The 12,033-nt window shown below is 48.8% G+C and overlaps 1 protein-coding gene across 6 annotated transcripts in view; it reads right to left on the bottom strand.

Annotated features, from left to right (window-relative positions):
• The window catches only part of NT5C2 (5'-nucleotidase, cytosolic II), a 96,368-nt gene that overhangs the window by 5,648 nt on the left and 78,687 nt on the right, over positions 1–12,033 (bottom strand). For all 6 annotated transcript variants that reach the window (XM_032786091.2, XM_075072944.1, XM_032786094.2 and 3 more), the window contains 5 exons: positions 8,888–8,995; positions 8,438–8,504; positions 7,469–7,639; positions 3,900–3,951; positions 3,452–3,512 (listed from right to left, as the gene is read on the bottom strand). In XM_032786091.2, the coding sequence (XP_032641982.1) occupies positions 3,452–3,512; positions 3,900–3,951; positions 7,469–7,639; positions 8,438–8,504; positions 8,888–8,995 (459 nt within the window). The remainder of the gene's footprint in view (positions 1–3,451; positions 3,513–3,899; positions 3,952–7,468; positions 7,640–8,437; positions 8,505–8,887; positions 8,996–12,033) is intronic.

Raw genomic sequence — 12,033 nt, 5'->3', positions numbered from 1 at the left:
CCAACCGCCTCTCCTACTTCCTCCCGGCGTGGTCCCAATTGACCTCATATCTGGGTCCTACGCACGGTGAAACAAGGATACCACCTCCAATTTGTTTCAACCCCGCCTTCCCACCCCCCAGCCCAGTCCCTCTTCAGGGACCCCTCTCACGAGCAAGTCCTCATACAAGAGGTGCAGTCTCTCCTCGCCGCAGGATCAATAGAGGAGGTTACCACCAGGCGAAAAGGGAAAAGGGTTTTACTCCCGTTACTTTCTGATCTCCAAGTCCAAGGGAGGCCTCAGGCCTATGCTAGATCTGCGAGGCCTCAACAAGTTTATGGTCAAGTTGAAGTTCTGCATGGTCTCCCTGGGGACTATTATCCCGTCCTTGGATCCTGGAGACTGGTATGCCGCCCTCGACATGAAGGACGCATACTTCCACATCGCCATCTTCCCTCCACACAGGAGGTATCTTCGCTTTGTAGCCAATCACCAGCACTTCCAATTCGCTGTCCTCCCCTTTGGCCTCTCCACAGCCCCAAGGGTGTTTACGAACTGTATGGCCGTCGTCGTCGCCGCCCACCTCCGCCGGCAGCAGATACATCTATTCCCATATCTGGATGACTGGCACATCAAGGGAACCTCCCGGACTTAGGTCAAACAGCATGTAGACATAATCACGGACCTATTCTCACGGTTGGGGCTGCTCCTCAATGCGGAAAAGTCCACTCTGGTCCCCACACAAAGGCTGGACTTCATAGGGGCAACCCTGGACTCCACTCAAGCCAGGGCCTACCTACCTCAGCCACATTTCCCTGCGATCATTCGAGGTCTGCAGATCTCCCCAACCACCTCAGCTCGCATGTGTCTCGGCCTACTGGGACACATGGCCGCATGTACTTATGTGACCAAATATGCCAGGCTCCACCTCCGGCCCCTTCAAACATGACTCAATTTGGTCTACCGTCTGGGCAGGGACCGAACAGACGTTCTGGTGACTGTTCCCCCGAGCACCTTACACTCCCTCGACTGGTGGCTAACTCCCTCCCTGGTGTGTGCAGGGCTACCGTTCCATCCACCACAGCCCTCGCTCTCCCTGACAACAGATGCATCATCTTTCGGTTGGGGGGCTCACCTCGGTCACCTTCGCACCCAGGGCTTTTTGTCTTCTGAGGAGCTGACGCTCCACATAAAAGTCCGAGAGCTGGGAGCAGTCCGCCTCGCGTGCCAGGCGTTCCAACAACATCTACACAGCCGTTGTGTCTCAGTGTTTACAGACAACACAACGGCCTTGTATTATATCAACAAACAGGGAGGGACTCGCTCTTCTCCCCTGTGTTAAGAGACCATTCGACTCTGGGACTTCTGCATAGCCCACTCAATAGACCTGGTAGCTTCCTTTCTCCCAGGGGTTCGGAACACTCTGGCGGATCAGCTGAGCAGATCCTTCCTCTGTCACAAATGGTCGATAAGACCAGACGTTATTCATTCAATCTTCCAGAGGTGGGGTTTTCCCCTCATAGACCTGTTCACCTCCCACACGAACAGGAAGTGCCAAGTATTCTGCTCCTTCCAGGGTCTTTCACCGGGATCAGTCACGGACGCATTCCTCATGTCGTGGAGGCACTACCTGCTTTATGCCTTCCCACCATTCCCTCTGGTCACAGGGTCCTAATAAAACTCCGCAGGGACAGAGCGCATCTAATCCTGATTGCGCCAGCGTGGCCCAGACAACACTGGTATACCACACTGCTCAACCTGTCCATGGCCAGCCCAGTCACCCTGCCACTCCTTCCAGACCTCATAACGCAGGACCACGGCAGTCTTCGCCACCCGGACCTGCAGGCCCTTCACCTCACGCCATGGCTCCTGTATGGCTGAACAAATCGGAGTTACGCTGTTCCGCTCCGGTACAGCATGTTCTCCTAAGCAGCAGAAAGCCTTCCACTCGATCAACGTACCTGGCCAAGTGGAAGCGTTTCTCCTGCTGGTGTTCTACGCAGAATGTTACTCCTTCTGAGGTCTCGATCCCCACTGTTTTGGACTACCTCTGGTCTCTTAAGCAACAGGGCTGGCGATATCTTCTCTGAGGGTGCACTTGGCGGCTATCTCCACATTCCATCCTGGAGAAAGTGGCCACTCCGTGTTTTCCCACCCTTAGTTACTAGATTTCTTAAGGGCCTGGAGCCTCTACCCCCAGTACGCCGCCCTGCCCCCACCTGGGACCTCAACTTAGTCCTAAGCAGACTTATGCATCCGCCATTTGAGCCATTGGCGACTTGCTCACTCCTGTACCTGTCGTGGAAGACAGTCTTCTAGTGGCCATTACATCGGCCAGAAGGGTCTCCGAACTTCGAGCGCTTACGGTGGACCCACCGTATACTGTCTTTCACAAGGACAAGGTACAGTTGCGACCTCATCCGGCGTTCCTCCCTAAGGTAGTGTCGGCCTTCCATACCAACCAGGACATCTTCCTCCCGGTCTTCTTTCCGAAAGCCTCACTCTTCTCGACAGGGAGCAGCAGTTACACTCCTTAGATGTCCGTAGGGCGCTCGCTTTTTATATCGAGCGGACAAAGCCCTTCCGGAAATCCCCCCAGCTGTTCGTGGCAGTCGCTGAACGGATGAAAGGTCTACCAGTCTCCTCCCAGAGGATCTCCTCTTGGGTAACGGCGTGCATACGCACATGCTATGACCTGGCTCATGTCCCTTCGGGCCATCTCACTGCGCATTCTACCAGAGCTCAGGCTTCATCAGCCGCTTTCCTGGCCCACGTGCCTATCAGGAGATATGTCGCGCAGCGACCTGGTCATCGGTCCACACCTTTGCTTCGCACTATGCTCTGGTCCAACATCTAGAGATGATGCAGCCTTTGGCTTAGCAGTTCTGCACGCTGCCACATCTCACTCCGACCCCTCCGCCTAGGTAAGGCTTGGGAATCACCTAACTGGAATGGATATGAGCAATCACTTGAAGAAGAAAAGATGGTTACTCACTTTTGTAACTGCTGTTCTTCGAGATGTGTTGCTCATATCCATTCCAAACCCACCCTCCTTCCCCACTGTCGGAGTAGCCAGCAAGAAGGAACTGAAGGGTGGCCGGGTCGGCTGGGGTAAATATCTGGTGCCATAGCGGCGCCACTCCAGGGGGTGCCCAGCCGAACCACCAAGTGTTGCTAGGGTAAAAAGTTTCCGACATACGTGCACGCGGCGCGCACACACCTAACTGGAATGGATATGAGCAACACATCTCGAAGAACAACAGTTACAAAGGTGAGTAACCGTCTTTTCCCTGCTTAAGAAAGCTATTGTGTAATGCTGCTGTAAGGTATGCATGCTGTAAGCTGCTGCATTCCACCCCAAAGGTGGCTGCATTTTAGTGCTGAGGGAAGTGATCCCAGTATACGGTTGTGTATCAGACTGTATGGCACTTTGGGATCCTTCAACGTGAAAAGGTGTTTTTATAATTGATACCTTAATACGTCTCTGGATGGAACTGATGTCAGGCCGTTCGTTGCTGCTACTGTCCAAATGCCTGGTTATAGAAGAAAAATTACACAACACTGTTTGAAAATGTTTAGGAAACTAGGAGGCTGAGGGGTGGGGTATTTTTTGGTTAGGAAGAAATAGAGGAAAGAAGGCTAGCTTTGTGGGTAGAACCCAGGATTATTAAGAGCCAGGACTCCTGAGATCAACTCCTGACTGTAACACTGACTCACTGTGTGACCTTGAACAAGTCATAACCATTGCATGCCTCAGTTTCCCCATGTGTAAAAGGGGGATACTGCTTGCTTAACTTACAGGGGACTTGTTGGGATTCATTATCTAATATTTGCAAAAGTGCATTAAGATCCTCAAATGGCAGCTGCTATGTGGTGGAGGGAAATTATTATCATTATTATATGAACACTGGAATACTCACTTGTACAGCTCCGCCAAGAAAATGTCCAGACTCTGCAGCTCTTCAAAAAGGGCTGAATAATTCCAGAAGAGAGAAGAAAGAGGGTTAGAGTGCTAAAACTGAAAAAGTGCCAAAAGCAAAAGCATCACATTTCCAGCTCTTCTCATAGGAGGCAACTGTGGCCAGGAATGGAAAATAAAGCAGAGTGCACAGCTGCTAGGGCTGACGTGCCGAGAAACAGGTGTCTAATCTAGATGGTTCAGATAAAAAGTTGAACGCACACTGTGCAGGCCTGGCAGGGATCAGGACTTGTTTTCTGGGGCTGATCCCTCTTGCTTTAGGGCCCACACCTCCATGTTTTATATAAGTTCTTTGACATCAGTGGGGCAATTTGGTGAGTAGGGCTGCAGGACTGGGCCTTTAAAGTGGTTCTACACTGAAGGCAGTTCTGTCCTGTGTTGTGATTCCTGCCACTGTCTGCAGCTGAGTGGAACGAAGCTGGGTCTCAAATAAATGAAATGAAAAATAGAAAAAACAAACAAACAATCTAAATGAAATGAAAACCGGAATGCTGTGAAGGCTGACAGCAGAGGGAGGTGACCGCACTAGTCCAATACTGCATCTAATCCCACGCTAATTCCTCTATAATACTGGTGAGCTGCTGTGTTCCAGCCATGGGAGAATGGGATCTTTGTCTTATCCTAGGGATTAAACATGGGAGCTACTTTCACCTCAGACATCCCCCTGCTCTGACCTCACACCTCACTTATCACCTGCCTTCCCTGTCCTCATCTGCCCTCCAACTTTACATCATGAATAAGTACAAGCAGCTCACCAGCGAAGGGGCTAGCCCAGTGACAGGGGAGATCTGTTAGTGCTCGAGGCTCAGGATGGGATTCAGGCATCACTTTGACACAGATGCCAATGGAGGAAGAGAAGTGCATGAGGAGGTGAGCTGCAGAAAGCAGCCCTTACTCTTAATTAACTGGAACTTCCTCCAGAGAGGGCCCGCATCAGTGGATCAGACACCATGATAAGAAGAACATAATCTGCTAACATACTTTTTAATGAATAACAAGCCATCTTCTAACAGGGCTTTTGAGAAGTGACTGTTTGATGGAGAAACGTACTGATCCAGTCAGTGAAAGAGGTGTGGCTTATTAGGAAAAAATTACATGGGTTTGGAACACTTTACGGTATCAGATCGCAGCTTCTATCTATGCCATGTAGAGCTTATTTTAATACACAGTGCAGCTGGAAATCACTGTGTCCAAATGCAAAAGGCCTAGATCCATCCTCGCTAAGAGATGACAGTGTTACCAACAGCCAGGACTGTGGTCTGAAAGGCTGAGCAAGTATTCCAATCCTTTCCCTTGGGTAATAGGACTGCATCAGCCCCTAACACAGATGCCAAAAGCAAGGGGAAGATCTCAGGAAAAAAATAAACAAAAGCAGATGCACACTGTCACAGAGCCCCTCCAAACCTTGCCCCAGCTTTTCCCCTTGACAACATACAAACAATATATTCTTCTTCGAGTGCTTGCTCATATCCATTCCAGTAGGTGTGTGCGCGCCGTGTGCACGTTAGAGCCTTCTACAACTGTGGGAATTTTGTATAGCCCAGTCGATCGCTTGATAGCCTCCTTCCTCCCGGAGTCCGGAATACTCTAGCGGACCGCCTGAGCCGATCGTTCCTGACACACGAGTGGTCCCTCCGTCCGGAACGTCCTGTTTTCCGGAGGTGGGCTTTCCCCAGATAGACCTATTCGCCTCCAAGAAGAAGAAGTGTCAGATGTTCTGCTCCTCACGGGCCGCTCCCCGGGTCCTCTCGGACGCCTTCTCATTCCCTGGACACGGGTCTCCTGATGTGTTTCCACTTTCCCCTTAATCCACAGGGTCCTGCTAAAGTTGCACAGGACAAGGCCAAGCTCATCCTGATCGCTCCGGCATGGCCGAGACAGTATTGGTACCCATGCTGCTCGACCTGTCCCTGGCGTCTCCAATACCACTACCTCTCTACCGGACCTTATAACACAAGACTTCGGCAGGCTTCGTCACCCAGACCTCCCGTCCCTAAGACGGCGGTGGCTTCTGTCTGGTTGAACGAGTCTGAGCGCCAGTGCTCCGCCGAGGTTCAACAGGTCCTTTTGGGTAGCAGGAAACCCTCTAGCGCGGGCGACTTATCTTCGCAAAGTGGAAGCGATTCTCATTCTGGTGTACATGGCATTCCTGGTCCCTGATGCCGTTCCAGTCTCTGTCGTCTCGACTACTTGTTGTATCTCAAGGGCCGGGCTAGCCCTCTCTTCCATTAGGGTCCATCTAGCCGCGATCTCCACCTTCCATCCTGGAGAGTCTGGTACTTAACCTTTTCACACCCCATCGTTTCCAGATTCCTTAAGGGATTGGAGAGACTGTACCTCCGGTTAAGCCTCCTTCCCCACGTGGGACCTAAACCTGGTGCTGTCTAAACTCAGGGGCCCCCTTTTGAGCCGTAGAACCTGCTCTTACTTTATCTGTCATGGAAGACGTCTTTCCTGGTAGCTATCACCTCTGCCATACGCGTATCTGAGCTCCGGGCGTTGGTCGTAGACCCCTTACACTCTTCACAAAGATAAGTACAGCTACGACACCAGCTTCCTTCCGAAGGTTGTCTCACCATTTCATCTTAATCAAGATTTTTTTTCTGCCGGTCTTCTTCCCGGAAGCCGCACACATCCCGCCGACAGAAGCTACACACCCTGGATTTTCGCGGCCCTCGCGTTCTACATCAGCAGGACTAAAGCTTTCAGACGCTCGCCCCAATTATTCATAGCAGGGGCGGAGCGTATGAAAGGTCCCCTATAATTCCAGCGAATTTCATCGTGGTAACGTCTTGTATCCGAACGTGCTATGACTTGCTCATGACCAATTGGCCGATCAATCACTGCCCACTGCCCATTTCTACTAGGCTCAAGCCATCTGCTGCTTTCCTGCCCAGTCCTCCAGACAGATGGCCGACGCGCTACCTGGTCGTCCGTGCATACCTTTGCATCGGCACTATGCGCTGGATTGCCAATCTAGAGACGATGCGCCTTCGGTCAGCGGTCTGCTTTCTGCAACGTCTCACTCCGACCACCGCCTAGGTAAGGCTGGAATCACCTACTGGAAAGGATATGAGCAAGCACTCGAAGAAGAAAAGACGGTTACTCACCTTTGTAACTGTTGTTCTTCGAGATGTGTTGCTCATATCCATATCACACCCACCTCCTTCCCCTCTGTCGGAGTAGCCGGCAAAAAAGGAACTGAGGAGCGGTCGGCCAGCAGGGCTATATATCAGCCGCATGACGGTGCACTCCAGGGGGCGCCCTGCCGGCCCATCCGAGTGTGCTAGGGTAAAAAGTCTCCGACTGAACGTGCACGCGGCGCGCACACACCTACTGGAATGGATATGAGCAACACATCTCGAAGAACAACAGTTACAAAGGTGAGTAACCGTCTTATCTTGAGAAAATAGCACTAAAATCTCCCCTCAGTTACAAATGACCAGCCACAGTGAGGTCAATGTTGCTGCACCAGTGAAGTGACAGCAAAGTGGTTGCCTAGTTTCGTACAGCTTTTGTCAGTCCAGACATGCAGCTCCTGGGCTAGTTCAGGAATCACCAGGAAGGTCCTCCAACCCTGACGTTTCTTGGACTTTAGGATGTCTCCAAAGATGTGGTCTCCAATGTACAAAATGTCTTTGCCCTTAGCCCCCAGCAGGTCACAGATTGTATCTGAGGAACCTGCGAGGGAATGAAAACAGGGTGGGTCAGCAATTGTGATCTGAAGGGAAAGATTTCTCACATTTCAGATGCTCACAACTCAGGCACATGCCTGTCACTGCAGTGCAAAAACAAGTGTCCAGTAATTGTAGCTACTCACAGAGCATACACTGACAGCCAAGACACAGGGAGCTGTGGGCTACAGACACAGCAAGTTGGCTCTCTCTTCCCAGAAACCATCTTTGCCAAATGTATTGTCTCTGCTGGGCCAGAAAGCAGCATTCTTCAGGGGTCTCCCCAAAGCCACAGTCTGCTCCATATTAGCACATCATAACAGTAGCCAAGCACTTGCAGCTATTTGCACTACAGGAATGCCTGCACAAAGTGCTCAGTGCTGTGGGCAGTATGTGGGGTGGTCAGTGCTGCCTCTCATCTTCCCCTGAAGTGAATGAGCCAGATCCTTTTCATGTGTCAGAAGAGCTGTGTAAGCCATCACCCTCATTCCCATTGCCCTTCCTTTGAAGCAACATGCGAACGAGGGCAAAGGATTTGGGGTGCACCTGGCAAGTGGCTGACCCTGGCATTGCACTATGAAAACAGCTGAGAACTCCTGGCCAAGTCCCAAGTGTGCTAAACCAGTCATAGCTCTCCCATGCCCTTTAAAATCCTTGCACAATACTGGATGATGAGCAGATCCACCAGGTTACACTGAAAGACTTGCCTATCAGAAACACTACCACCGATTATGCCTGTAGGGTGAGAAGCTAAATCTCCGTTTAGGCTCATTATACAATACACATAAGATTGCTCTCGCTTTACCACCAGAATAGACGATGCCATGCTGCAGAGGCCCTGTGTAGGTACCAATCTTCAACTTGCCAGTAACCTGTACAGAAGAGGAAAGAAATAACTTTAGTGACAGGCAACTGGTGTAGTGGATCTTTTCTGTCCGGTTTTTCCTAATTCTTCCTTCTCTTGGACCCCTGCCTCTCCCTGGGAGACTGGAGGCAGCTTTCACTCACATGGAGGGGTTTTGTGTTTCACTCTTCTCAAAATAAACTTTGTTGTATTCTAATTTAGCCAGGAAGGACTAAGTTCTGCCCGTGACACACACAACTCTGATAGCAATGAGGCTGACCAAGTGTAACAAAAAGCAAACTCCAGCCCAATGCCTTCCATAAATTTCAATGCAGAGTCCAATCTAGAAAAGTTCCAGTTCCTGCTCCAAGCTGCCTAAAGAAACCATGTGGGTACGTGTGCAGTACTTACAGTGTCCACTTGACGCAATACTGTGCCTTCTCCAAAAAAGAGGGGTTTTCGTGCATCCACGAGGATTAGATCAAAGTACGACTGCCATGGCTGATGAGAGCTCCCAGGCTAGGGAAGGAAGAAACAAGAACCATAAAAGCATCAGCTGCCTTCAGCCTCTTCTTCTCAAATCACTTACACATTTTATGATACAAGCTCCTATACTTATTGCACCTTTCATTCCGAAGGATCCCAGAACACTTTCATAAACTATATATCGAGGAATCACTTCACACACTGCAGAAATGCAGCCACCTCTGGGTCCAACATGACAGCAATTTAACATCATCAAGAAACACTACAGTTTAGAGGAAAAAGCAAAAAATACTGCATCCAAGAGAAATTCCACTGCAGAGGAATTTAGGAAAGCAGATTATAAATAAATCACAGTGGAATCTGACTGGGGCTGATACTGATAATCCTGCAAGAAGTGCAATGGAATAGTTCCTGAAAAGGAATCTATCTTTTTTTTTTTGTGTCAAATGGGTAAATCCAATAGGATAGTGCCCTTAGCACCATTCTGTGGTAATGGTTCAGAAGGGAAAGTACTGAATTACCAGCATCACTTCCTGAAGCATTTTATTTTCCTTTATTAAGTCCAGCCTGGTTTGGGAGACTGACAACATAGGCTGAGATGGAATGACTGCATTGAACATGTAAGATAACAGATCAGCTGCTGCAGTGAAGGATACTGTAAATTACATAGCTGCCAGTTTGCATATAAAGGTGACATCCTGCATAGATCCATGCTCACTGGATTATTCTGAGGAAGAGCTCTGTGAAGCTCAAAAGCTTGTCTCTTCCACCAACCGAAGTTGGTCCAATAAAAAAGACATTATCTCACTCACATTGTCTCTCATATCCTAAGACCAACACAACTACAACCACACTGCAAACAACATTGGGTTCTTGTGAAGTCAGTACCTGGCTTTGTGAACATTCTCAAAGATGGCAGGAAACAGCCTGGACTCCTACCCACATGTAACCGCTCTGTACCAAAGCCATGCATCAGAGGCACAAGCACCCATCAGCATTTATCTATGCTGCACACCTTTCTCTGAAGTTTGCTGAAATCAGCCGGGAGGGTGGGAGGTAGGCAGGGGTTGCCGACAGTCCCTAGCTGGTATTCTCAAGGATGGGAAGTATTTTTAGTGAGTGAAGGGTGCCTGTTATGAAAATAACCCCTGCTTGAATTTATCGACCTTCACAGCACGACACAAAGGCACATACTTTGAGTCAAAAGATTTTTCTGACTATAGATCGTCACTGAGGAGGTGGCAGCAGTTCAGAAATGGGGCTGTTTGTTTCATTTACTGTGGGGAGTTTAATTTAGCAAATTGGTTTTCAGTTGTGACATGTGCCCAGGTGCAGTGTTGACAGGCACATGAAAATAATTAAGTAACTCCATGAAACAGGAGCTGACCCACGCATTGTGTGACTGACAAAGCAATCAATTAAGCTGAATGTACTAAGCAGACAAAGGTTTGGAGCTCCTAATTGTTTTACATTTAAACATTTCAGGGCCTACCTCTGCCCTCACCTGTACCAGTGTAAATCAAGACTAACATGACTGAAGTCAGTTGAGTCACACCAGTGGGATCAGTATTAGGCCCTAGATATTCCTTTCCATTTACAAAGCCTTTTTGTGCTCCAATAAGATTTCTTATTGGCTTCTAAACTTTGTCAGTTTCATACTGATCTTGACTGCAAAATGCAACATTATTAGATTATGTTATTATTAAGGATTTTTGTTTTAAAACAGCTGACATCATCTCTCTCTAAATGTTCTATTTCTATTTGAATTTGATCCTATGTTAATAAGGAAACTAAGCAGCAACTAGAACAGAAATACTTGTAGCACCTTAGAGATTAACAAATTTATTTGAGCATAAACTTTTGTGGGCTACAGCCCACTTCATCAGATGCATGCAGTGGAAAATACAGTAGGAAGATATATATACACACAGAGAACATGAAACAATGGGTGTTGCCATACACACTTTAATGAGAGTGATCAGTTAAAAGTGTGTATGGTAACACCCATTGTTTCATGTTCTCTGTGTGTACCTATCTATCTAGCTAGCTATCTTCCTACTGTATTTTCCACTGCATGCATCCGATGAAGTGGGCTGTAACCCATGAAAGCTTATGCTCAAATAAATCTGTTAGGGTTTGGCTACACTTGCAGGTGTACAGCGCTGGGTGTTAAAGCTGTCTTCGTACAGCTGCGTAGGGAAAGCACTGCAGTGTGGCCACACTGACAGCTACCAGCACTGCAGTGTGGCCACATTTGCAACATTTTCAATGGTGTTGGGAGTGGTGCATTATGGGCAGCTATCCCAGCGTTCAAGTGGCTGCGACATGCTTTTCAAAAGGGGAGGAGATGGAGTGTGACAAGGAGCGTGGATTTTTGGAGCCGACACTGTATCAGCAGCTGCCGTGCAAATTCCGACCACTTCCCCTACCCCTCTCTCATTCACTCTTAAATGCAAATAGCCTTCAGACCAGATAAGCAGCTATTCCTATGGACTCCCTCCCACGCGCAGTGCTGTTTCTCTCCTCAAGCAAACACCAGCTGTGGACATTCCCTGCCTGCCTCTGCTCGAGCAAACAATTGCTGTGTTTGTTTTTTAGAGAAGCAGCTCCCGGGAGCCCCGAGTTCACAACAAAACAAAGAGAGGCATCATAACAAAACAAAGAGAGTTCTTTAGTTAAAAGCATTATGGGAAAATTCCGGAGGTCAGTTACAGCGTAGTAAGATTAATCACTGTTTACTCTGGCACTCCAGCGCTACAGCACCAGCGCTGTTCTCTTATTCCTCTTGTCCATGTGGAGTACAACCAGCACTGTAGCCAGGGAGATACAGAGCTGTATGTGCCTTGCCAGTGTGGACGGGGAGTAAGTTGCAGCGCTGTAAAGCCACTACCAGCACTGCAACTCTCCAGTGTAGCCAAGGCCTTAGTCTCTAAGGTGCCACAAGTACTCTTGTTCTTTTTGTGGATACAGACTAATACAGTTGCTACTCTGTAAATAGCAACTGTGTTTTAACTATACCTGCTAATCCTCATGCAGTCTGTGACCCAGGATTACAATCCAATAATGCTACA

The sequence above is a fragment of the Chelonoidis abingdonii genome, chromosome 16 (assembly GCF_003597395.2).
Source record: "Chelonoidis abingdonii isolate Lonesome George chromosome 16, CheloAbing_2.0, whole genome shotgun sequence".
NCBI classification, from domain to species: domain Eukaryota; kingdom Metazoa; phylum Chordata; order Testudines; family Testudinidae; genus Chelonoidis; species Chelonoidis abingdonii.
The sequence above is the reverse complement of the archived record's forward strand: the minus strand, read 5'-3'. Positions and strand labels throughout refer to the sequence as shown.